Here is a 26,397-nt window from a genome sequence, read left to right on the forward strand (position 1 = left end):
AGTAGCAAGTTCAGCTGTGCCTCATACGGAGTTCTGTATTTCTCCAAGTGAAGAGAGGTAGTAACTGTATCTCAGTGAAATCAGTGAACCAACTCCACACCACAGAGGAGCATAATTTCGGGGAGGGGGGGCAGGGGGAGGTGCTTAATGTAAGAGATATCGCTGGTCAACCAGGAGGCCTGCGACCTTGCAGGATAAACAGAGTTCACCTTCCTTTGCCGTCAATCTTATGTGAACATTGTAGAGGAAAAACAGCTCCTCACTTCTATATTAAGACACACAAATGTATAACAAAGAGGAAAGCAAAATTCACAGGAATTTTTAAGATTAAGTCATGAGAGCTCAAAAATGTTTTCTTGCTTGTGGCCAGTGGCTTTAGGCCCTTCGGGACACATGTAGGTCCTGCTTCTCTGCACGTGGGGGCAATTTGATGGCTAATGCTGAGGATCAGGCATTAACCCACTTCTGTGCTCCCATTCACAGCTGAGAACACTGAGGTTCAGGGTGGTTGACTAGCCTACAATATTAGATTAAGTAAAGCAGACTATTAAGGGAATCTAGAGGATTAAGATGAAAAAATATGTAAAGCTTTGCAAAGCTGAGAGCAGTTTATTTTTTTAAAGATTTATTTATTTATTTGAGAGAAAGAGGGAGAGCATGCCAGAGGGAAAGCATGAGTGAGGGGAAGGCGCACAGGGAGAGAAATCCTTAAGCAGACTCCTTGCTGAATGCAGAGCCCAACATGGGATGCTCTCCCAGAACCCTGATGATATCAGAGCCTGAGCCGAAATTAAGGCACTTAATCAAATGAGCCACCCAGGTGAACCTGCAAAGCTGAGAACACTCTAGAAGTCACTGTCTTAGCACAGCGATGGTCAACCCTTTCTGCGTTATCAAAATTGGTAGGGGGTGCACCTGGGGGGCTCAGTGGTTGAGCCTTTGGCTCAGGGTGTAATCCCAGGTCCTGGGATCGAGGCCCGTATCAGCCTCCCCACAGGGAGTTTGCTTCTCCCCCTGCCTTTCTCTGTGTGTCTCTTATGAATAAATAAATAAAATCTTTAAAAAAATAAATAGAATAAAATAAAATCGGCAGAGAACTGTTAAAATCTCCTATGTTCAGGCCCAATCAAAAACCAATTAAATTAGGATTGTGTGTGGGGGGGGTGAGTCCCAGACATCAGTATTTTCCAAAACTTCCAGATGATTCCAGAGTTAGGCTTACAATTTCTGAGTCTAGCAAATAAAGTACAGGAGTCCCAGTGAAATTTGAATATCAGAGACCAAATACATTTTTTAGTATAAGTATGTCCCAAATACGGCTTAAGACATACTTCCTCTAGAAAGTTATTTGTTATTTATTTGAATTCAAATTTGACTGGGCATCCTTAATTTCATCCATTCCCCCCACCCCCACCCCCACCCCGCAGTGCAGCCAAGTTTAGGAGAAAATCTCTGTAAGGATTCCACTCGAGGTCAAGGTGTCAAAACAGATCTGTGCACGGATTGGAAACCTTCAATCCCAGATATGCCTGGTCTCAGGATTCAGGAGCCACATAGGTGACATCTTTTGAATCCTCAAGTCCCCGTGCCTAACAATTATGACTTTTGCTGTCCATTTGAAGAGAGAAATAAGATGTTATTTATTGAGAGGCAAGTGAAGCAGGTGGTAGATATTAGTGGTTTGTGATGCTCTGCTGTGCGTGGCTTACGGAGTAGCCTTTCATCGGGACCCACACACATACACAGAGTAAAATAGGCCTCTGACCAGACCCTGACAAAGGTTTAAATGCTCCCAGCAGGAGCAAATTCCTTCCCATAATCGTGGATTTCCTTCACTTGGGGCCAGGAGCAGTTAGCTGAGCATCTTCTGAAAGTGACCTGTAGGTTCTTGCTGTAACCCTGCTTCTTCCCACCGGCTTCTGGTCTCCCACGCCTGGTGAACAGGGAGCTGAGAAACCCTGTCTACCTCCTCAAAGCTCCTCGGGATTTAAAATGCATCCAAGCCGGCAAGAATCAAGATAACCTATATCCTAGTCAGAGCAGCAAACAGCAAAATGATGAGAAGAGAAAGGCCAGTCTTGAGGCCCAGGAGCTTTCTTCCTGGAACAGGAAGGGAGACCTGTTTGTCAAGTAAAATGCTGCCAAGTGGCCATGGGAAACCAGTAGCTACCAGCTGGTGGCTTAATTTGAGCCGTGGCCATGCAGGCAGGGTCTAAGGAAGGTATCTGAGAAGCTTCACCTCCCAGAGCCCAAGAACTTCTAGACTCACTTGTGATTTGCATGAATCTTTTACATGGAATGATTCCTGTAAGCCGCCCTCTTTGTAAAAAGTGCTAATGTCCTGTAACCCAACCTCACAGTTCCACAAACAGACGGGGCCTTCCCAGCGCACATTTTCCTATTTTGCTACTCATGGTGATGGTAAACGGTTCCCATGGAAAATAGGGGACTCTACTCTGGGCGTTCAAACCAAGACCAACTCCCATTCAAACAGACCCCAAATCCAAGACAAGCAATGTGTGGGCGATGGGGGAAAAAAGCAATGACTGGGACTCTCGGCAGAGCACATGCGAAGGAAGTGGGAAGGAAGGCTGGCTTTCTCCTGCTCGGTGTCCCAGGCTCCCAGGCTGGGATGGAGCGGCTGCTTTGCCAGCCCGGGTTTCCAGCCAGTGTTCAGGGATTTCAGCCTCCCACCAGATACACACATTACCAATTAGGCCCTGTCTCCCTCCCTCCTGGTGCTCCAGATGGCCTCCGCCAGGACGCTACTGTGGTCTTGCTCCAAACATGATCAATTACAGCCCAGAAGACTCTTGAAGACATTTGTCGCCTCTGAGGTTGAGACTATGAAATTCCCATTTCTTCACTAAGGTCCCCTCTGATCCTTGGAATCCACAAGCTGCTTCCTGGGGCAAAGAGCCCATTTCATCAGGCTGCCTGAGCTCCCTGGTTGTTCTCCGTAGCCACAATGACTCATGTGGCAGCCGTCCACCCACAGGCCTCTGTGGGCGAGACCACCTGGCCACCAGGCACAGCGGACACAGCACCAGGCCACCATGGCCCTGGTCCCTGGAGGGCTTATGAGACAGGCACCGAGTCCCAAGGGGCACAGAAGGTCCTCTGACTCTGCTGGCTACTTAGTTGGTTCATTCCCCAAACATTTCTTGAGCTTCTGATATATTCTGGACCCGATTCTACACAGAGGGAGCACCAAATGCCCAAGACGGAGTCTCTGCCTTCAGAGATAAGGCCCTTGCAAGAGCCTTCAAACTCTTACCACAGGTCACCTCCAGTGAAGGAAAAGCTCAGTAAAACTGATGAAAACTCATGTACAGAGACAGTCATTGGAGTGTCACCAACAAAAGTGAAGAGTTGGAAATTTCTTAAATGGCCTATAACAAACATACAATTCGTATTTTAGAGTGTAACCATTTGGTAGGCCTTACATGGCATGCATTTGTTCATGTATTCACTCAACAAAGATTCATGGAGTATTCACTCTATGTGGGTCTCAAGTCTTGGCTCTGAGGAGACAGGTGTGAGCAAAAGAGAGGAGGGTCTTACCTTCCCACATTTATAGTGTAGCGGGAGGTTCATGTGTGTTTATCTATTTGGGAGCGATTAGGACTAGGAGAAAATTAAGTGGAAAGGGCGTCTAGGGAGTGGCAGGGCTTCCAAGGTTTCACCTGAGAAAGAAATATTTCAATAGAGACACTAAAAACTACCCTTTGGGGGGATCCCTGAGTGGCTCAGTGGTTTAGCACCTGCCTTCGGCCCAGGGCATGATCCTGGGGTCCTGGGATCGTCCCACATCAGGCTCCTGCATGGAGCCTGCCTCTCCCTCTGCCTGTGTCTCTGCCTCTCTCTGTGTGTCTCTCATGAATAAATAAATAAAATCTTGAAAAAAAAACAAAAACAAAAACTACCCTTTGTGATGAGCACCGAGTAGTGTACGGAAGTGCCGAATCACTATGTGGTACACTTGACGCTAATATTACACTGTATGTCAACTCACTGGAATTTAAATAAAAATTCATTAAAAAAAACAAACTATGCCTAAGGAAGGGAAAAGGCTCCTGAACTAATGTTAAATTGAAAAAAAAATTATAAAACGGTAATCAATACAATTATGGTTTTGTTTTTAAAGTACGTACACCTACTGAGGGTCCCTGAAGGGGAGGGGGGGTGGAATGGGGTAACTGGGTGAGGAGCATTAAGGAGGGCATGGGGTGTGATGAGCACCGGCTGTTACATGCAATCGGTGATTAGAAACTACATCTGAAACTAATGACGTACTATATGTTGGCTAATTGAATTTAAATAAAGGATAATAATGAAGTACATACGCCCTACACACACATACGCAGATGTACACAGGTACACACGCAGCATCCACCGAACCAAAGCCTGGGCGAGTGATGGATTACCTTCGGCACACCCATCCATCTGGCTCCCCAGTCGCCAAAGCCATCCCTTGGTTCCCCCACAGAAATAACACCCTCCAGGAGCCCTTCCCTACCCCTACATCTGGCTCTAAGGTTGTCTCTTACCCCCTCAGCCAGGCAGAGACCCCACCTTACTCTCTGGGTACAGACACCACAAGGTACAACCCAATGCCTCCTCACAAAGTGTGCCATAGGATGGATTTCTTCCTCTGGGGGGTGAGGAGTAACCTGGGGCCTCCTCTCATCATTGTTCTTTAATTCAGCTGACCAAAGGCTGCTGCTCAGTCTTTGGACATATACCAACTCTAACTTCACAGGTAGTTTCCCAAAGACCCATCCTCCCCACCCTCCCCCTCCATCAACCTTGGTCCTTTCTACCTAGAGATTTGGAGGCAGCTGCTGCCCCTGTGCCTGAGAGAGGATGGACTTTACAGCTCCTGAGATGTCACTCTGGCATCTTGTGCTTTGCTATTTTTATAAAAAACTGGCATCTCGTTATTTTACTTAGTATTTCATTACTGGTGAATTCAAATTTTTTTCTTTTCTTTCATTTTTTTTTAAGCATACGTACTTCTGTAAATCATCTTCTTTCTCTACTGAATTTTAGGGCTTTACATACTGACTTTTCTAAGCTCCATATATAATAAGAATATTATCAGTGCTCCAAGAACATTCTGAGAGGAAGGGCAACAGAAGAAGCCACCAAGGGAGAGATGAAGTATTCATGTAAAGCATAAAGTCTTCTGCACCTGACAGAAAAATTGCCTAACAGTTAAAATGCAAAAGCATTTGGAAAATACATTTGTTGTGAGTAATACTTGCAAAGTACTTGTGCATCAACGGGCAATGGCAGGAAATTTTTGGACATTCTGGACAATTGTTTATTGTTTAGAAAAGTAAGTAAATTCCAGAACCCAAGGTCTAGGAGGGCTCTAAGAGCCACCTCCTTCCCCAGAGGAGGAATCTAAGAATCAGAGAGATGGTGTGCCCTGTGCTCCACCACCTGCCAAGGAGTGACAGTGTTGGTACAATCAACCATGACCTCTCCTTGATGAACAAAATGACTTATTACAAAGAGGAAGTCAGGATGCCTGGGTGGCTTAGTGGCTGAGCATCTGCCTTTGGCTCAGGTCATGTTCCTGGGGTCCTGGGATCAAGTCCTGCACTGAGCTCCCCACAGGGAGCCTGCTTCTCCCTCCACCTGTCTCCGCCTCTCTGTGTGTCTGTTATGAATAAATAAATAAAATATAAAATAAAAAATATAAATACATAAATACATTAATTAATTAATTTTTTTAATTAATTAATTAATTATTTTAAAAAATGGGAAGTGTCCCAATAATGGCTTCTACATTCGACATGGTCTATAAAACCTCAGAACAGGATGCTCACCGAAACACATAACTGTCCTCAGTGGCTTAAAATGCCTGTATTGTTGCCAGAGTGGAAATACAAAAGACGGGAAAGCCTTGCAGCCTCAGATAAGCCAGCAGAGTGGATCTTTCCAGATCAATAGCCATCATTGACCACTCTGGGAAACAGAGGGACTGTCCAGCTGAAGGGTGTTGGGTGGAGGATTAAGTGTGGAACAGAAGCCCTCTTCAAGGCCCCTGCGACAAATTTCAAGCTCTGCACATGGTGAAGGGTCTGTACGTCCTGACTTTGGAGGAGGAGGCCTCTTGTAAATACACTAACAGCTGAATAACACGAGACATAAGGTCAGTTCTCTAAAGAATATGGCTATTTGGACAAATTAGAGCTTGCTGGCTAAACAAGAGGGAAATGGCCCTTTGGAAGTCACCCCTGCGTGGAGGTGTTCTCTGGGGACACCGCTGAACGCTGGGGGGATCCATCTGAATGCAACCAGCATGTCCATTTCTCATCGCTGTTCGGGAACGAGGAGACTTTCTCTTGAACGTTAAGAGCAAAAAACAAAGGCAAGAAGGGAGAGCAGTGGCCTCTAGTGCTTCTTACTTAATGAGTAGGTTAAAACTGACCCGTTTGAAAAACAACAAGGACAACAACAACAACAAAAACAAAAAGAACTAACCCGCTGTGGGTGCAAGACTGAGAGAAACTGAGTGGAGCAGAGTTCGAAGCACACCTGATTGCCAGGACTTGCCAGGACTTGTCCCCCCTCTAACCCTGGATGGAGCAGCCAGTTGCAGTCACCTGAGAGGTACCCCCAAAGCCTGGCAGAAGCAGACCTAGCCAAGCAGCCTCTCGTCTGCCAGCTTCCCCGGGTCCCTTTCCTTTGCCACACAGGGATCTGAAATTAGGGAGTTCAGTCTGAGAGTGTACTGAGCAGAAAGATCTATTTTTAATACAAGTAAATTAAATGGAAAACTTTTGGATTAAGATTCTGAGGTCCTTGGAAACTGAGCGATCAGGGCTATTTTTTGTCACAAGAGTCAAATGTTCAACTGTGCTGAAACAATTCTCCATTTGGTTGAGCCTGGTCCTTGGCATTTGCAAGTTCCCTGCAAGGGAGAAAGGGCCTCAAAAACATCCCAAGGGCCCCAGCCCCTGAGGGTAAATTGCTCTGCCCGAATTTTTGTGCCAGTCATTTGGAAGTAGCCAAATTAATGCAGAGGATTTAAAAAGGACAGTCGGGGCTGGAGCAGAAATAACCAGCAATCACTTAGCACTCTCACACACAAGACAGAAGCCCCTCTACCCTGAGCTGACCCACAGGCGCTGCCCATGCAGCCCAGCCTTGAGCACACCAAGAGCCTCTCCGGCTCTGGCTCTTCCACATTCCACACCTTCTGCTCACCTCCTGCCCAAAGCGTTCAATACACCCTCCTCCCCAACTGCCCTTCCTTGAAGACAATCCACCTGGGTCCATGTCATTCACCCTAAGTTATGAGAACATGGCCCCAAGGAGGCCCAGAACAGATGTTTGTTGAATCACTCTACTGAAGAAGTTCGTGGAGTCCACTCCTCTCACAAGCTGATTCCCACCATTGGGCAAGTTTGCGAAGCTCTGATTTGATTCATTTGGAATGATGGAAATAAAGGAATCAGGGAAGAGAGCATTAGGGTCTGGGAAGGTTCACTGGTGTTCTTCAACCACCCCAGATGAGATGGGGTGGGAGAGGCACAGGAGGGAATGTGCAAAGATATCCACTCCACAAATAAGGGTTACCTTTGATGAGCGGGACAAGGAGAAAAGTTGGAGTTGCCCCCAGAGGGACCATAGAATCTAGTGGAGCAAATGCCTAAACGAACAGAAGGGGGCTAAAGGAAAAGTTGCTTGGTGCCTTGGAAGCAATGAATCTGGGAATGAGTCTCTCTTGGAAGAAGGTAGCCGGAAATCGACCCTGTCCATGTGAGGGGGCGGTTAGCCTTCAGAAGTACCTTGAGGAGCGCATGGAGATCACCCACCCCTTCTGGAGAGAATCTAGTGGTAGTAGCCTTTCGAGAAAGGTCGAGCCTGCTGAACCCTGAAAATAAGAACTTGAAAAGCAACCGGCCCAATTGTACAGAAACCATCAGCTTAACCATATGCCTCAGGTTTACCCACCACCTCCAAACTGGACGGTTCCACAGTTAAAACTGTTTAAACTGTAGTTCTTATTCAGTTCCATAAGTAGGTCTACTAGTGTCTGGGAAGATTTGGGAATTAAGGGTAATAATCCACTTGTAACACACCTTAGAATTCTCACGAAGAACAAAGCACAGGAGTCACATCCCTAGCTGCCTGATTTGAGGGAAGGAAGCCTTGCGCATGACTATTATCTGTACTGAAAGCTTTCTATGCTTCGTCCCCTGAGTTCACAGCTGAGGCACTGGTGAGTTTTCTGGAAATTGAGTTGTACTAAAGTGTTCATATGATAAATGAGCACAGCTACGTGAAGTAATTTCTCCTGAAATCAATTCTTGATTTCCCTACATCCCACCCTCCCCCCCACCAACCCCGGTCTTCTGGGCACCCGGCAGGCCTCGTGATGGCCAATGCAGACAAGAGCCCATTCGGAATAGTGTTATGATTTATCGTGTGCAATGTGCCAGGAACTGTGCTGCTCGTCCTTTCAGCTCCACGAATCCATCTTCTGTTTCTTAATAGCACCGGTGTCCCACTGACCTTGGGAAAGTCATCTTCTGGTCTTCCTGGGTCTCCATCAGCTCCTCTGTAGAGTGAGGGTTGAACAGAGTAATTTCCTTTGTAGAATGTCTGTGTGTGTACGTGTGTGTTTGCACGCGTGTCTGTTGGAGTAGGTCTGCCTAAAACTCACCTTGATCTAAGGACCACTTTGTATGTTTATTACCCCCGTATGTCCCTAAGGGAGTTACGTGCATCTTGCTGCAATTTGCATGCGTCTCCATGAAAGTCCCTGCGGAAGTCATATTTCTGAAAGACTACAAGAGTTGCTTGACTCCAGTATAAGGAAACCACAACATAAGAATTTCAAATTGTGAAGGGGTGTTCTGCTCAGGAAAATAGGAAATTGCCTTATTAAAAAATAATTTATCCATGGAATATTTTCCACATGGACTAGTCTAATAAGATTTCAATTTCGTGAACATCCTCTTGGACAATTCGGATATTTTCTACTAGCCCAACAGAAATAGGACAATTGGTCGTCTATCATTTTCTACTGCCACACAGCAGTCTGGGAATGTGTAGATGGGTTAGATTTTAATCTATGAATGGGGTAACCGGGTGATGGGTATTAAGGAAGGCAGGTGATCTGATGAGCGCTGGGTGTTACATGCAGCCGATAATTATTAAAAACTACATCTGAAACTAATGATGTACTATCTGTTGGCTAATTGAATTTAAATTTTATTTTTTTAATTTAAATTTTTAAAAAAGTACTTTTTATCTTATTTTAAAGATTTTATTTATTTATTTATTTATTTATTTATTTATTTATTTATTTGAGAGAGAGGTGGGGGACAGGCAGAGGGAGAAGCAGACATCCTGCGGAGTAGCGAGCCTGTTGCAGGGCTCAATCCCATGACCCTGGGATCAGGATTATAAAATTTTAATAACTAGCATAAAAATCCATCAGAGCAAAACCTACATTAACAAAATCACGGAGCTGCTGATTGAATCCAGAAGCTGAGGTTTATAATGCACTAACTGAATTTCATTTTTTCTTGCACCCCTACAGCATGGCCATCCTCTGCCACCGACACCTGACTTCCACTTTCTCCCTGTCCTAGCACACCGGAAGTCTGCCCCCCACCCCAGAAGTCTTCTGGTTCCTACCCACCTCTCCATCTTCAATCTACCCACTCTACCTCTTGCACATTTTTTAAATGACCTTATTGTTTTTAACACTTTATTGACTTTTAAAACTTACATACACTAAAACACACAGATCTTCAGAGTACAGTCTGAGGACTTTTGACAAATGTAGACTCTCTTGTTGCCTTCACGCAAATCAAGATACAGACTATTTTCATATTCGAGAAAAGTCCTTCTGGGCCCTTTCTGGCTATTCCCTTGCCCTCTGCACCCAGAGGCAACCAATGTCTGGATTGCTAGCACCATAAATCGGTTGTGCTGAATCTGGAATCTCACATAAACATAAATCATGCATGATGTCCCCTGCTGTGTCTGACTGGGCTCAACACCTACACCGGCAAGATTCAGACATGTTGTTGCATAATTTGGTACTTCTTTCCGTTTTTTTTTTTTTTTTTTTTTTAATGGTCTTCTAGTATATTGGGGACTTCTTTGGAAAAGTTGCTTATTAGCATTCTTGTAGAAGACTTTTTTTTAACACATATTTTTGTTGCCCTTGGACATTTACCTAGGAGTGAACTTGCTGGGTCATAGAGCGGGGCATGCTCATCTTGACCTTGCATGCATGATGCTCCAACGTGACTCTGTTTTTTGGGTTCCTCAGAAGTGCCCACTCTCATTCTCTAACGCTCCACCCTATCTTCCCCTCCTGCCACCTGGGTAATTCCTACCTAGCCTTCAGGTCCTAGCTTAGATGTTACATGTCAAAGAGCCTTCCCAGCAAAGGCCTCATACATGCTGAGTGCTCCATTAACACCTGTTGGACAGATGGGTGAATGGACTGATTGAGAATGAAGATACCGAGGGATAGATTAGCTGGTGGTTTTCAAACTGCCCTCTGTAGAACTCTTACCATTCCTCTACCCGCTCAGGGACCACTGGAGCGAGGCAGGTGGGGCAACATGGGCTGGAGCCCGGTTGAATCAGATCACCTTAGCACATTTCCACTGGTGCCACTGTGGGAAACAGTATGGCGTTTCCTCAAGAAATCACAAGGTCCCTATTCTAATGAGTTGGGTCAGAATTGGCGATCCAGGGTCAGCAGGTGCCAGCCTGTGTTGAGCAGAGATGTACCGTTTGGTCCATATGGCCACGAAAACGACCCTCAACTGTTAAAATCACTTGGAAACAATTTATCTGCAGGTGCCATTTCCTTGCAAGAATTAAGGGCTGTGCAAAAACTATAAAAACGAGCTGGACCACTTCTGATGGCGGGGCTCCTTGTTGTGACATACGGTTGTCCCGTCTTGTGAAAACCCCCATGTCAGAAGGGGCTAATTCCAACTCCACTGCATCATGAGACTATCCCAGTTCAACAAATCAAATACCTGGGCGGCATTTACTCTTGCTTACCAAATGCTTTTTTCACTGATTGTGCGAAATAGCAACTTCACAAGACAGGAGAGCATGGCACACACTCGGAGAAAGGGCGGCCTCCTTTAGGAGGGCTGCTAACTCACCCGCCGTCCACAACGCACTGACTACAGATCGCAGGCAGAGCCATCAAAGCCAGAAGACTGACTACCTTGGGTCCATACGGCCTGTACCTAAAATAAGCACAGCAGCAACAGCAAATAGCTAATGTGCTGAATGTTGAATGTGAGCTGGAGGTGAGATGAGTGATTTACACACATCCTGGCACTTAATCCTCATGATGATCCAGGAAGGGGCACCATCAATGTTCACATTTCCTAGATTATAAATCCCAGAGCTTTTGCCCGAGCTGTTAGTAGGGAAACAACTGAAGCAAGAGTCCAATCCACTCTACTCAAATCAGCTGCCAAAGAGCAGTTTACCTTTCCCTCCCCGGGCTCTCAGAGGTGTGGGTCTACATTTATCTGTTTGGTTATTCGATGAAGTGCAGGTGCCAAAGAAGCTGTGACTTGCATGCCAGGGTCTTTTTGGCACCATCTGCCTGACATGGAACAAATGTTCAGTGGAACATCTTATTACTGAACGCGTGTGGTGTCGGCCCCAGACCCTGGGAAGGCAGATGAACCAGCACAATCTGAGTTCATAAACTCCCTTAAGTTGCTTTAAAAAGAAATTACGATTGACAAAAGATTTCCAACCAAGTCCTTTAAGGGGTATGATAGAGAATTTAAGAATTTGGAGGGTTGAGAGATTGGGATGGAGCAGCTTCCAAAGGAAGACAGCACAGACATTGCTCTAGGGCATGCAGGGGAGTCAAGGGGAAATTGAACCTGGACTCCCACCTATGTCCCTAGGCCTCATCCTGCGGCTGGGGGTCCGAGGGCCAAGCCACCAACAGTCTCCCACCAGGAGATGGAAATAAGCAAGGCCTGTGATGTTTCCACGGATGCTCAACCGATCATGTTCATGTTTTGTGCTAGGTTAGTTTCTAAGCACTGATACACACTAAACCTATTAATATATTGCACGCCATCATTTAATAATCAAGAGCGTGGGAGGGTTGCTATGTCATCTGGAGGCCCGGGGACAGATGTTTGAGGGAAGAGAGGGAAAGGAACGCATCTTAAATACCTCTTTTTGCCTCCCCCGTGCCTGGTTCCAGGGCCATTTTCTTGGCCTGACCAAACATGCCCATGTATAGATAAAGTGAATTAAAAATAAAAAAGACTGGGACTTTGGCACAGCATTTGGTTGCAAAATAGAACTGAACGTAGGGTGACTGTGAGCTGCTTTCACGTTCCTAAGGACCCCAGTGTTGTTTGCTGAGGCAATTTCACTTGACCTCCACCGGACAGCAGCACACAGAGGACATTTCCTGAGGCTGCAGGTGCCCCTGCACGTCGTGCCTAGGAGCCTTTCCGCATTTCAGTGTCCCCAACAGTCCTGTGTGCTGTACTTTGCGGGCAGGTTCTGATGTAAATGCTAAAAGGAGAATTCTTGTTATTTTTCCCCCCATCCTTCATGTTTAAAGGAAGTGGGGGAGGCTTCGCTGGCAATTAGATCAGGACGGTTCCCAGAAGGTACAGGAATGGATCTGACAGCTGCAGAATGGTCTTCCTCGGAACAGTCAAGATGTGAAAAACAGCGAGATCGACAAGCAATATCAAACCCAAAACGTTTTCTCTTCTTTTAAAAGAATGAGAGACAAGTGCATCTTGGACTTGGTAACATTTATTCAATAGTCTGTGAAATTAGCAAGAATCAGAAGAAGCACATATCAATCCAATACGGCCACAAACATGTCCTGGATATAAATAAAGATGTCCTAGGAGAAGCACTCACTACAGAAGGAACTAGTACTCTCTTATATTGACTACCTCTTAGCAACAAACAACTCCAACGTAAATTCAATTTACTCACAATAGAAAAACCTTGACTTCTAAAAGGAAATATAGATTTGCTGCGGTCGTAATTTGCCTCACGAGGCCCGTTTGCTGCGTGACTTCCAGGCCTGGCTTGACGACTGTTGCGAAAATGACAAAAAACGAACTCAAAAGAACGCTTCCGCAAGGTTCAACGGAACAGTGCAGAAATAAGTTACTTACCCATGCACAGAAGAAGGCAAAGGCTAATTTCATTCGGGTTAGGAATAATAAATGCAACTAGTTTCTTTTTTCACAAAACAAACATTTCAGACTTCGTTTTAGGTTAACGGGTATACTGTTATATGGGTCATACTCTACATGTGTTTCCTAACTACTCAGAAAGCCGGCACTCACACGTCACATGGAAACTTCTCGTCGATTAGACTTATTCTCTGTAACAGCCACAGAAAGCCAGCCGCGTTTCATGACGGCATCTACCATGGGAAGAGCACACACTAGTCGAAGCATACAGTTTAAAGAGCTGAAAGTACATTAAAACGTAGTCTATGGATTTCACAAATTTTGTTTTTTAAAATATTTTTTCCAAACTAAAAGCTGCAGAAAATTAGTTCTTCGATATTCTACCGAAAACTCTTGAGCAGCTACCATTTCAAATTTCTTAAGCTTTTTATTTTCTTAAAAATATTTAAATGAGGGTAGTATCCCATCTTTTTGAAAAATAATCCCCCCCAAAAAGATTACAAATCTTTTGTTTTAATCAGTGTGACCAGGGGTTTGTCATCGGGGCTGTAGTCCTCATAGGCGATGGGGGTCACGTCGTACATCGCAGGCCGGGATTTCTTGCCAAACCTGAAACCGCAGGGAGAGAGGACCCTGGTTAGATGAACAGTGGGTCTCAAATTCTATGAAAGGCAAGTAGTGAGAATAACAGATTCAAGAATCAGATGGAACAATAAAAATACCCTAAGAAATATATTCTCTTGCAGCACAGAAATTGAAGAGATCCGGATATCAATGCTGAATGAGTATGCACATTACTCATTCAGTGCGGGAGGTAAAAAAAGGATTTCATGAAACACGGGGCCCAAATGAATGTTGACGCTTCTAGGTTAAATCCTGGCAAAGCAACAGGCGTTTCAGCCCTACAATAGGTCTTAAGAAAATGTATTTATTTCTCTTTATCTTCTGAGACTCTTAACTATCTGCAGAGGCGAGCTTATTTTACATCCATTCCAGGAACACAGAATGGCAGGGCAAGTCTTCCTGGGGACTTACTGGAGGGCTATGAAGGCTCAGAGGTCATCTGAGGTCCCAACATGAGGAGATGAGCAGATAAGGAGATGTCTGCCCACAACACCAGGTGCCCGCCATCCAACCCCACCCACCTGTTCCTCCCCACACCCCCCACACACAGGCCATTGTTTTTTGTTGTTTTCCTCTGAGCATGAGCCATTGTCCCAAAAGATCTGTGCATATCAAAATCCCTTCAACAGCAGGACTGACGCCCAGAAGCCAAGGGTGTCAAAATCCAATTTCAGGACTTCCTGCCAAACCAGTCTTAAGATGGAGATTATTAAAATAAAGCCAATTCAACTTCTGGGTGGTCTCTTCCCATTGAAGGCCTCACCTTCCCTAAAGTCCCTGGAGTATAATATGATTTAAGTAATCTTCCACATTCACCCACCGTGCCTCCTCCCTCATACAGACAGTATTTTTTTAACTGTTTCAAGTCCAATAGGGTTTTTAAAAGAAACACGTAAAGAAGCTTAAATTTTAAAAAAGGATGGTGGGATGAGCCCCTAAGACTTTAAGGGGCTCACTTATCACGGTTTTCACCCTACCTCTGTTTCCCCTGTTACTACTTTTCCCTTTGCTATCTTGGAAAGCCAATCTTCTCACATAAAGTGAGAAGTGGAAAGGAATGGGAAAGGAGAAAATGTCCATTCTTCATATTATCTTTTGTTTTTAAAACAATTGTCAATCATTTGTTCTGGTTGACTCAAGATCTACTGGTTTTCAGGGGCACAAAGTCAGGAACCACGCCAGATGGGCAACACGCATAGAGTTAACACATCCCGCCACCAAGAAATCCAAGGATATTACCATAAGATTAAAAAGCTTTCAATAAAATCATGTCTAAAATGTGAAGCCTCACTGGTCTGTGCATAAATGCGGGTTGGATTCCAGCCTGTGGTCTGTTTATCTAGATTGAGTGAGGCCTGCATAATCTGACACTAGGGAAAGGGGTAACATTGTAAAAGCCAACTGGATCTGAACACTTTCTCCCAAGGCTGAAACTTCTGGAAGCCGCTTTACGGCGCAAATATTTTGACAATCTATTTCTCATAAAACAGCTAGCCACGTTGGTAACAATATACCACTAATAATATTGATTCATGTTAAAAGTCGGGCAATCCCAGTGCAAAGCCCTCTGTATCCTAACATTGTAAGCCAGTGAGACCCTTTCCTGGGGGAACTTTGATGGGAAGGTCAGCGAAGTCCAGATAGCCGATCAAGCAATTGGTTGGCCAAGGGAAAAAAAAATCCAAGCAACTTAATAGTTTGAATATGTGTTTAAAGAATCCGTTTTATTTTTTTTATATGATTTCATAGTTTGAAGGAGAATCTGTTTCTTCAACATCTAGAAAGTTAAATGCCTCCACATTATGCAATCCACCAACAAGCTAAAGCAAAGGGCTGTAATCTTAAATTGCGATCATGGGGCTGAATATTGACAAGGCAGGTTTGAGGATGGGTGTTTCAGATCCACGGAGCGTAATAAGGCAAGGGCTGAAACCAGTCAGGATCAGCCACAGCTGAAGAACAAGGAACCCTGGTTCCTATCTAGACAAGCAACTGGCTGTGTGCACGGTGCTAATGAGATCTACTCTCAACCAGTATGGGTCATAAAGTGTAAGGCTGGTTACAAAGGTAACCTGGTTTAAAGAGGGGTAATACCCCCAGTGCTATCCTGAGTTGGAATCCCTGTGCTATGACCTAATTAGCTCCACATTCCTTAGGTGAAATACAGAGGTCTCCACCCTAAAGCATCCACCACATAGAAGCTAAAATGGCTTTTAAAAAAAAACAATAAAATGAGGGGCACCTGGATGGTTCTGTTGGTTAAGCATCCGACTCTTGGTTTTGGCTCAGGTCATGATCTCAGGGTCTTGAGATTGAGCCCCATGTTGGGCTCCACACCCAGCGTGGAGTCTGCATGTCCCTCTCCCTCTGCCTCTCCCCCTGCGCACTCTCTTTCTCTCTTTCTCTCTCTCTCATGAATAAAATCTTTAAAACACACTAAAATGAAACAAGACTTCCCTTGAATCTCCTACACCTATCACAATGGCAAGCTCCCATCTAGTAAAAAAATGATTGTGCATTCCTACTTAAATTTATAATCCCCACAGCTTTTTTATATTTCCTTTGTTTCTCAGAATTGGGTGGATGTTAAGAAATAAGCTAACAGCCATAGAATTCCATTTAAACTCTCAGGCACTAAGCCAATGGTAAGAGCTTGCCTGTGTTATGGCAGGAATATTTATGTGACTGTTCCTTTAAATAACACACTGGGTTTTTTTTTTTTTCTCCTTATCACAAAGACACATTTTAAATGTAAAAAAAAAAATTGGAAAATAGAAAAAATTATAATGTAGACCAGGGGTTCACAATGTATAGCATGAAAACCAATTACGGCCTGTTGCCTGCTTTTTTTTTTTTTTTAAGATTTTATTTATTTATTTGAGAGAGAGCAGAGTGAGAGAGACTATGAGCAGGGGGAGGGACAGAGGGAGAGGAAGCAGACTCCCCACAGAGCAGCACCCCCCAATGATGCAACGATTGCAACAATGTGGGGGCTCAATCCCAGGACCTAGGATCATGACCTGAGTCAAAGGCAGATGCTTCACTGAGAGCCACCCAGGCACCCCACTGTCGCCTGTTTTAAATAAAGTTTTATTGGAACACAGTTACATCCATTCATGAGTGTCTGTGACTTTCATGCTACAAAGGCAGAGCTAATACAAAGACCTGAGGAAGGTATGCTCCATAAAGTCTAAAGTATTTTGCAGGCCTTTGATGAAGACTGTAAAAATCACCCACGAGTCCCTCTCTCCAAAGGATTTAGCATAGTGTCTGGTCATGTCAACAAAACCCAGAAGCAATCATGGGAAGCTGTGGCAACAGCAGCGTTAAGGTCACTGACATCGCAAACATATCTGGTGACCAGCCTCATACACCTTATCTCACTATAAGATACTGCAACCAATTGTAAGGCAGATCTAAGAGAGTGCGTTCTTCTAGTTCATATTCCGCTGAAAGTCAAAACCTAAAACACCACCTCAGGGAACGGAGGGTGCATTCTTCTAGTTCATATTCCACCGAAAGTCAAAACCTAAAACACCACCTCAGGGAATGTAGGTGGATCTGACCTTGAAAACAGCCAAAGTCCTGAGATACTATTTAAGAAAACATGACTGGATCCTTCCACGGCTGTCCTGTTTCTGTTTTCTGTGATTAGGTGCTTAGAGCTCGTGGGGCCGTGAACAATCTGCAGCCGAGATGTGACCTCACTCCAGAGCCTGGGATGCTCATTTGCTCCTGCTGGCCAGTCACAAACTCTCTCCAGCCTGAGCATCAGCAAAGCAGCCACAGAACACAGGACCCTTAACAAGAGAGAGAAGGGGGAGGCTCCCTCACACCCCGGCACTAGCCTCAACTAACTGCGTGCTGACGTCAGAATCACCAGACACTTCCTCGGTCACTCGTGAATGTCACAGGTGACCCACTCAGTATTTATCCTGTGTGGCTGCTGAGCTGCAGTCATTCGATGCAATGTCATCTCCAGGCCGACAGCAGGGAGACAGGCTGTGAAATGGGCGTTAGCTACAGGTCACTGCTGGAAACTAGGGAGGAGGTAATAGCAGAAGGGTTAATTTTTTTTCAGTGCCTTTCTAGGGTTTCCAGGAAAGGGGAGTGAAAAGGGGCCAACCAGCCAGAGACCCAGCCAGGACCTCTAGAGAGCCATGTTGTAGAAACCACAGGTCGCGGCTGAATAAACGTTTATAAGGGAATGTTCCAGATATCTGGGAAGGTATTGTATTAACTTCAATGGTTTTATCTGCAGTCACTGGTGCATGGAGGAGCTTATTGGTTGGGAATTCTGCAGTAAATATTTTTGATAAAAATCAGCACCAAATAAGAACCAGGTTTGTAAATGCTTTCAAGTTTATTCTTTCCTTCCAAGACTATCCAGTTAAATATCTTCCGAGTGGGCTATATAAGCAGGAAGCTCAGAAGAATCTATCTTAAACTATTCTGGGGCTGAAATAAGATACTCCTCTTGAACACACAAGGATCTGAGCCAGAGGTCCCTGTGGGTGTGAAGGGAACCTGACTCCTCAGGTCTCCCAGTACATCCCAGTATAATGCCACCGATTCTGCTCCTTCCTGGTGAACTTAGCACTCCTGGGAATGGAGGGAGAAGACTCTTGAGCGACATAGAAGCTTGTTTCCCTTTCTTTTTACACCTTCCATCTCTCATCCCGTGACTTCTGGGTACTGCAAACACTCATGCGGGCCACTTATTAGGCTGGTGCCCTGGAATGAAGCCACCTCAGGCAGGTCAAGACATCCTATAGCAACCCCTAATAGAGATTGTCCTTTCATTAAGACTTCAAATTTTACTAAGTAAGGTCTGCTATGGGCCAGGACCCACTGAAGACAGAAATAAAACAGCCCTACATGTACTGGCTGGTGGAGGAGTCAAATAAACAAGATGTGCAGGGATTGGTCTCAGGGCTTCCTGGAGACTGTGATGTCAAGCTTGCCCTTAAAGGAAGGAGAGTCACTGATGTGCAGCTGTGTAGGGCCTGACTTTAAAGGGGATCTACCTTCCCCTCTCCTTCATAGTTCTAGAAGTAAGGTGGGTGCAGCTCTCAGAAAGAAGACACGCGGGATCCCTGGGTGGCGCAGCGGTTTAGCGCCTGCCTTTGGCCCAGGGCAGGATCCTGGAGTCCCGGGATCGAATCCCACGTCAGGCTCCCAGTGCATGGAGCCTGCTTCTCCCTCTGCCTGTGTCTCTGCCTCTCTCTCTCTCTCTCTCTCTCTGTGTGTGTGTGACTATCATAAATAAGTAAAAATTAAAAAAAAAAAAAAAAAGAAAGAAGACACGCTTGTCACATCGGGGCATCAGGGCACCTGCTCTGTGCCTCCCAATTTCTCTCCTTCCACTGGTTCCTATCCCTGGAACCCAGGGTCAGGCTGTTACTTCCCTTAGAGTGGCAAGATCATGGTGAGATCGGGGTCTTGGGTTTGGGGACTTCCTTGTGGAGAAAGCAAACATCCTGAACCTCTTAGCTTCTTTGCCATAAAGACAGAATTTGGATCCGTGTGTGTTTGGATCAAGACCAGTAGCCACGTCTCAACAGAGGTTATGCAGCTACTAGTTCTCGTGAGCCCCAGTCTTAAGACACCAAGCTCGGTCCACCCTTCACTACAGCACAGACTTTCTGAATCGTATGATTTAGATTGTTCAAGCAATTAAAAGGAAAGGTAGCTTTCTTTTAACAAACACTGTCATTATTGTTCTTGTAGCAAATGTCCTTTGGAGAAGTCAACAAAATGTTAGATTAGCTGATTCTTTTATTGTTATAAAAGATTTGTAGAAATAGTGGTGTTATCTGTTTATACAATCCTATAATATTTGTAATTTAATTTGATTGCCTTAATTCTCTAAGCGGGGACACTTCAGTGGAGGGAACAGTAGTTGTGGAGGCTTGAATGGTCTGTGTAAAATAGAGTCAGGTAATGGGGTAGTTGGGACTCAGGCTCTCTCTGCGGTACCACATTAACTCCTTGTCTCTCCAGGAGTCTTTCCTCCAGAGAAGGACCCCGTTTTATATCATATGAACACTAACAGCAGAATGACAGCTGTTTATCCCTCCTTAAGTAAGCCCCTAAATCAAATGCTATTTGAAGAACATATTCATGCTATTTGAAGAACATAGCTTAAGACATTCCAAAAAGCAATCATCAAAAAATGTTTCCTACACCATAATTAAGATTCGGCTATTTATAGCATAGATAAACACAAATTAAATGAATGAGTGTATTCAATGAAAACAGAAGGCTTGCAGCAAATTAAAAGGGGTTGCTTATAAAGCAACCTAACTGTCTGGCCCCAGTACTCCTTCAACCAATGCTTTCGTCTACGAAATCCTCTTTGCAGGTGTGAAGTCCCGCTCACAACATCACCCAGGTCCCAGGAATGCACAGGTGGAAGCGAGAGCTGCCCTCCCCGCCCTCCCCCCTGCAGCCCACCTGGCATGCCGGATGGAGGCGATGGCATTGCTGAACTCGCTGTCGATGCTGCGACAGTTATAGAACTCCTCGTAGGCCGGCCTGGAAGAGCCCTGGTACTCGATGCGGCTGATGCGGCAAATGCCCACAATGAGGATGATCAGCATCAGGATGAAGGCGACGCAGAGGGCTCCGATGATGATGTACAGGGAGTGCCGGGGCATGTTGGTGAGACTCTCTGCCATGTGGCCCGACTTCCACTGGAGATCTGGGGCGAAAGTTAGCAAACAACTGGATGTGAGCTATGACCTTTAGAATAGGTCCTTGCAAAAAAAAAAAAAAAAATAGGTCCTTGCTTCAGCAACCTAAAATATAAGGGCTGTCCAAACTGAAAGGAATTATTTTCTATGGATAACCCAGATCAAGGGCTAATTCGTACTGTATAAGAGCCTCTTACAAATCGTTAAGAAAGGCCAAGAACACACCATAGAAAAATGGGCAAAGGATATGAAAAGGAATCCACCAAAGAAATACAAGTAGAAGAGTGTTTAGTTTCATAATTCTTTAAGAATGGAATTCCTCTAGCAGTTCCCAAATATTTAAAATGTTTCATAACCACAGCTGACATGGGTGCAGACATGAGGACATGTGAATTGATATTCAACCCTTGTGTAAACTTAATGGAGTATCGTTTGGCCCAGAAATTCCAATTTTTAGAATGTATGCTGGGAAATGATTTCTATGAATGCACAAAGCCCCATATACAAGGATGTTCATCTCAGCATCACAATTTTTGAATGTTAAGTGATCAGTTATTATACATTTAGGAAAAGGCTCATTAAAGAAACACGACCCCCAGGTACTCACCACTCAAAGTTAATACTGTTCAAAGTTAATAAAGTTCACATTAGACCAGTTTTTGCTTTATGTTTTTTCAGGTATTTTTTTTTAAAGAAAGAAAATGTTACAGCTAATAGCTAGAGGTCCCACCCCCCGTACCCTCTCTTCACCCCACAAATAGAACGACAATTCATAAAAGCAAAAAATGGGAAACAACCTAAATATTCAGCTCTTAGTGAGATGGAGACATGTTTCATTCTAACAAAAGAACAAAAGCAGTTGACCATACAGGAGCTAGCTGTATAGGAGAGTCACAAGTGTCTGTCTACACTCTGAAAAGCTCAGGATGGAGCGATGATAATGATGAACATTTGTTGACTTCCTACTATGGTAAGCTCTTTGAAAACATCTCATGTAATCATTACGACCAATCAAAAATGAGGTATTTTCTCTGTCTACTTTGTGGAAAATTGGTATCACTAGCTGGGTGAGTTCAAGTCTAGATCCAAGTCCTTAGCGTCTGTCTCACACAGCAACACACTAACAACAGAGATCACTGGAAGGCAAGATTAGGAGTGATTTTTCTTTCCTTCATTACACTTCTCAGTCTTCTCCAGCTTTTTTCAAAAGAATAATGTATTGCTTTTATAAAAATATTTTAAAACAAGCAATAAGTTATTTGAAAAAAATAGCCATGGAATTATCTTCCAACACAACAATGGAAGAAGTGTGGGCCTTAGGATCACACCAATCTTGCTTTCAATCCCCCATTTACTCAACCTTCCTGAGACTTGGTTTCTTCCTTTACAAGGTGAAAATAGCAACAGGTACCCCATGGCTTGCTGGGAGCATAAGTTAGAACACATGTAAAGAATAGGAAGAAAGTCTGCTGCCAGGCACATGGTGGATGGTCCTAAAAAGGAGCAGGTGTGGTGGTAGAAGAGGGATAAAGGATAAAGACACTGTCCTCGGTAGCACATGCTGTGAGCTCAGGATTACTGAGCGTTGCCCGGTATGAGCAGGAAAATAAATGGAAGAAGGGGACATAAACTCCTGCATGGAACAGGTCAAGAGTGCCGAATTATGTCCTATTTGTAGACCTGCACCAAGCAGAATGTTCTGGATAATGTGAACAGGAACTGAAAGGAAGTTTTGAAAATCAAAAGGGCTAGATAAGACCAAAGAGAAGTGAAATTCCAGTGGAAAGAGGATGACTTCTCTACCTGACTCACAGCACCACCAACTCCAGACCATCATTTGCAGATGAGGACTCCAGAGGGGGCCTATAATGGGACTCAGGGGTGGGTGTGGAGACAGCATTTCCTGTCTTCCCAGGAAATGCTCAGACCCTTCCCACTGCGCCATACGCTGTGAGAGTGTTTGCGATCTCCAGGTACGCATACCCTCCTCTTAGCTACATCTTCCGTGAGTGACCACAGAATCCGAGAACGAGCTATGCTTTACCTTGAAAAGTCACAATCTGAAGAAGAGCACAGGTAAATCCTCAAACGGGGCCAAGTGTGCAGATCCCTTTCCTAGAGGCCTAATGGAAAAAGGACCCATGCCCCAAGCCTGGTGGCTCCTGAGAGTTTGAGAAGAATGAGACGAATGAAGCATGGTCTTTGCATCCAGATCTCCCGACTCTGGGTTGTTTTTTGTTTTTTTTTTGTTTTTTGTTTTTTTTTTATCAAGACCCCTGAAGTCTGGCTTGGCCATCTGAGGCCGCCTGCAGCGGTGGGGCTGACGACGAGTGCACTCCCGGCCCCATCCTAACCAGCTCACGTACAGGCAGACGGGCCGACATAAATCCCTGCAAGTGAACGGTCGCCACGGACGGGAGAAGGTGTTTTTGTGAAGCTAGAACCAAGCCTCGATCACAGATCACAGCCACTTCATTTGGCAATACCTGGTGCACACTGAGAGAGACGCTCATTTTTCTGGCTGAAAGAGGAGCATGACTCACTTGATTTCCAAGTATTTCAACATTCTCTGAAAAATTCAGTTGTGGGCTGGAGTCCAATGCTCAGAGTATGCTCTAACACCCATCTAGCGTCAACACAAGGAAAGCCAGCGCTGCTTCTACGCCAGCTTGCTAGAGGGCTCCGATCGCAATGGCAGGGCCACACAAGTTCCTGATGAGCCCTCGTAGTGGATGCGTAAACCTCGTATAAACAGCTTACACCCCATATCAATTGTGTGTCTGCAGCAGGTGCCCAACCCCACGGCCACTGCCAAGGAAAGAGAAGGGCACTGGGCTCCACGCTGAGCACGGTGTCCCAGACCTGAGCTGCCTACACTGCTTACATTTCTGACCATCTGTTCTACTTCCCCAAAATGCATTCCAGGCTGCTGGAACTTTGGGGAAAACTTTCTCGAAATTCCTCCCAACAGCTCTGCTTCCCTCCTCCCCTACTCCTGGCTCTTTCATTTTTTTTTTTTCGACCTCACTGTCAGCCAACATTTTTCTGATAGAAGTGAGTGTGGCTGCTTGACACACTCATCAGGTGGGAAACGAGCTGGATCTGAATAGATCCAAGCCATGGCCTGGAAGCCGCAAGTGCAGCTATCCGCACCAGGTGGCTGCCGCCGCCACCTCCACTGTACGTAAGTCCTAAGACCCCTCGTGAGCTACATCGCTTTGCTGCACCCCAGGAGCTCCACTGCATGAATCATTTACTATGCCAGCTCCAGCACAGCTCAGGGAGGAACTGTGCAACTGTGCACCGGAATGTGCTGGATGGAATGATCCCATTGGCTCCAGCAGGTGCGTGACCGGGAATGCATGCACACAAGCTGTTCTGGGGAAAATGTCTCGCTTATGGGTCTGCCAGACGAGTTGTATTTAGGTCTCACGAAATTTGTTTCGGGTTTTGTATTTTCCAAATTGCTTTCGCATTTACATTCCAAATGGTCCCAAACAAAGCAGGGTGATAGAGGCCATCCGTGGCCAGCCTGAGAATAAAACCAGACCCGCCAACAACCTCCACCCCACCGAAAAGAGATGTCACTAGATGTACGAATTTCATTCTAAAGCACACTGCCCACATCTGGTTTTTAATTCACCCGCATGAATGTCGCCAGACTACTTAAATGTGTTCACCTACGCTATTTAAAAAGAGAGTGTGCGGTGTAGACATCAGACAGCCAGATAATTTTTTAGCCCATCTGTTGCTAGACGGATTGAGAGGAGGGGTTTCAGATTACCTTATGTTTTCTAGAGCTAAAAGTTATCTGGACAAGTGAGGCAGACAATGAGATTGGAAAATAGTAACAACTCTCATCAACCTTCAGAAGAGAAAGGCATAGGAAAGGAATGGAAAGAAGAGCTCACCTCCTTTGTAGGATCCATTCGCTGAGCAGCCATTAATTTGGCACCACTGTGTACCAGGCTCAGGTTACTGAGTGCTGGGATAAAGTGCGAGGGAAAGGAGACAGTTGGCTCCCGGAGCCCTCTGTCTTCCGAGGGATAGAGGGACCCCAAAAATGGTCACAAAGTAGCTGCAGACAGTGCGCCAAACCAACGAGGGACCATCTTTGCGGTGCTACAGGAAGGGATTGGGGAAGCTCCATCTAATGGGGAATCAGGAGAGCTCCGGAGGTGAGGGTCTGCAGAAAGCCGGGCTCTACAGGTAAGTGGGCATGAACCAGAGACAGGGCAGAACAGAGGGAACACAACCCCAGACCATGGCAATGACCTGGGAGGAGGTGGGGAACAGGACAAGAGGCTGGAGGGGGATCAGAGGGACTGCTGGTGGAGCAAAACCAGAGGCTGGCTGGGTGAGGAGGGGCAATATCTCACAGGCCCCACAGGGCCAAGTGCAGTCTTCAGTCTTTGGTCTTTAATACACGCTCGGCACCGATACAGATGGACACGGTGGTGGAAAGGAGGAGGAATCTGAGCATTCGGATTTGCACTTTGAAAAGATGCCTCTGCCAGTTGCAACCCCTGGGAGAGGGACCCGAGGACGTTATGCTAAGTGAAACAGGTCCAATAGGGAAGGACAAATATTGCCCGAGCTCACTTGTGTGTGGAATCTAAAGAAAAAAAAGAGTAGAGCGGTGGTTGCCAGAGGCTGGGGCATGAGGCACAAGGGGAGATTAAAAAACAGAAAGAAAGAAACAAAGAAAGCTTATGGTGATTGCCAGCAGCTGAGGGAAGGGGTCACGGGGAGTTATCATTTAATGGGGCCAGAGCTCCGGTTTTTCAAGATGAAAAGGGTTACGGAGATGGATGTGGTGAGGGTTGCCCACAATATGAAGGCACTTAGTACCACTGAACTGTGCACTTAAAATGATTAAGATAGTTAATTTCATGTTATGTGTATTTGCCACAATAAAAAGAATTAGAAAAAAATTCTTAAAAGGACTTTTAGAAAGCTAAAAGAAAAGGAAAGATGTTCTGGCTGCATATAAAGAAAGGGTTTGAGGGGCTAGACTGGAAGCCATGTGGTGTTACAACAGCGAGGTCCTGCATAAGCCAACATGGATAAACATTCCATATATTATTAAGCAGAAAAGCAAAATGCTCAACAGTATGTATAGAATAGTCCCATTTGGTTTTTTGTTTTGTTTTGTTGTTCTTGTGAATATTTTTATTTTTTATTCTTTAATTTAAATTCAATTTGCCAACATATGGTATAGCACCCAGTGCTCATCTATCTCATCAAGTGCCCTCCTTAGTGCCTATCACCCAGTTACCCTATCCCCTCACCCTCCTCCCCTTCTGCAACCCTTTGTTTGTTCCCAGAGTTAGGAGTCTCTCACGGTTTGGAAGAGTCTCATTTGTGTGGGAGAAAATGAGGACTTACAGTATTGACCGAATAGGTCTGAAAATATATACAATAAATGCTAATAATTTATTTACCTTTGGGGACTGAAGCAGAAGGAGGAAGATTAATTAAATTTATTTTTAAAGTATCCTAGTTTATACAAAAATGAGAACCAAAGAACCCAACCAATCTGTACGATAAGGATTGTCCATATAACATAAGCATTTGATGGGTTTCTTCAACCATTACGAAATTCCATGCATTTTGGGGAGAGGAATCCTGAGATGTCCATGTAAAAACTCCCTCGGGGCCCCTTCCCTGGGTTCCTAGAGCAGCTTGCACAAAACCTACAGCAGCCCCACCGCATATCATGACCCACCCTTGGATTATGAGCTCTTAAAGGCAGGGGCTGCTTCATTAAACTTTATATCCTGAGCATAGTGATCATTGTCTGATAGTAAGAGGCCCTTGATTATTGGTTGAATTATAAATCCAGGATGGCCTCTTCACCTATTTGTCAACTGCAA

At 45.0% G+C, this 26,397-nt stretch overlaps 1 protein-coding gene across 1 annotated transcript in view; it reads right to left on the minus strand.

Annotated features, from left to right (window-relative positions):
• Positions 1-12,791: 12,791 nt before the first annotated feature.
• Positions 12,792-26,397, minus strand: part of DNER (delta/notch like EGF repeat containing) — a 312,868-nt gene continuing 299,262 nt past the window's right edge. The window contains exons 12-13 of the mRNA XM_025463331.3: positions 20,283-20,529; positions 12,792-13,811 (exon numbers count right to left, since the gene is read on the minus strand). Of these exons, the coding sequence (XP_025319116.1) occupies positions 13,700-13,811; positions 20,283-20,529 (359 nt within the window). The 3' untranslated portion in view covers positions 12,792-13,699. The remainder of the gene's footprint in view (positions 13,812-20,282; positions 20,530-26,397) is intronic.

This window comes from Canis lupus, chromosome 25, assembly GCF_003254725.2.
Source record: "Canis lupus dingo isolate Sandy chromosome 25, ASM325472v2, whole genome shotgun sequence".
In the NCBI taxonomy this organism is placed as follows: Eukaryota; Metazoa; Chordata; class Mammalia; order Carnivora; family Canidae; genus Canis; species Canis lupus.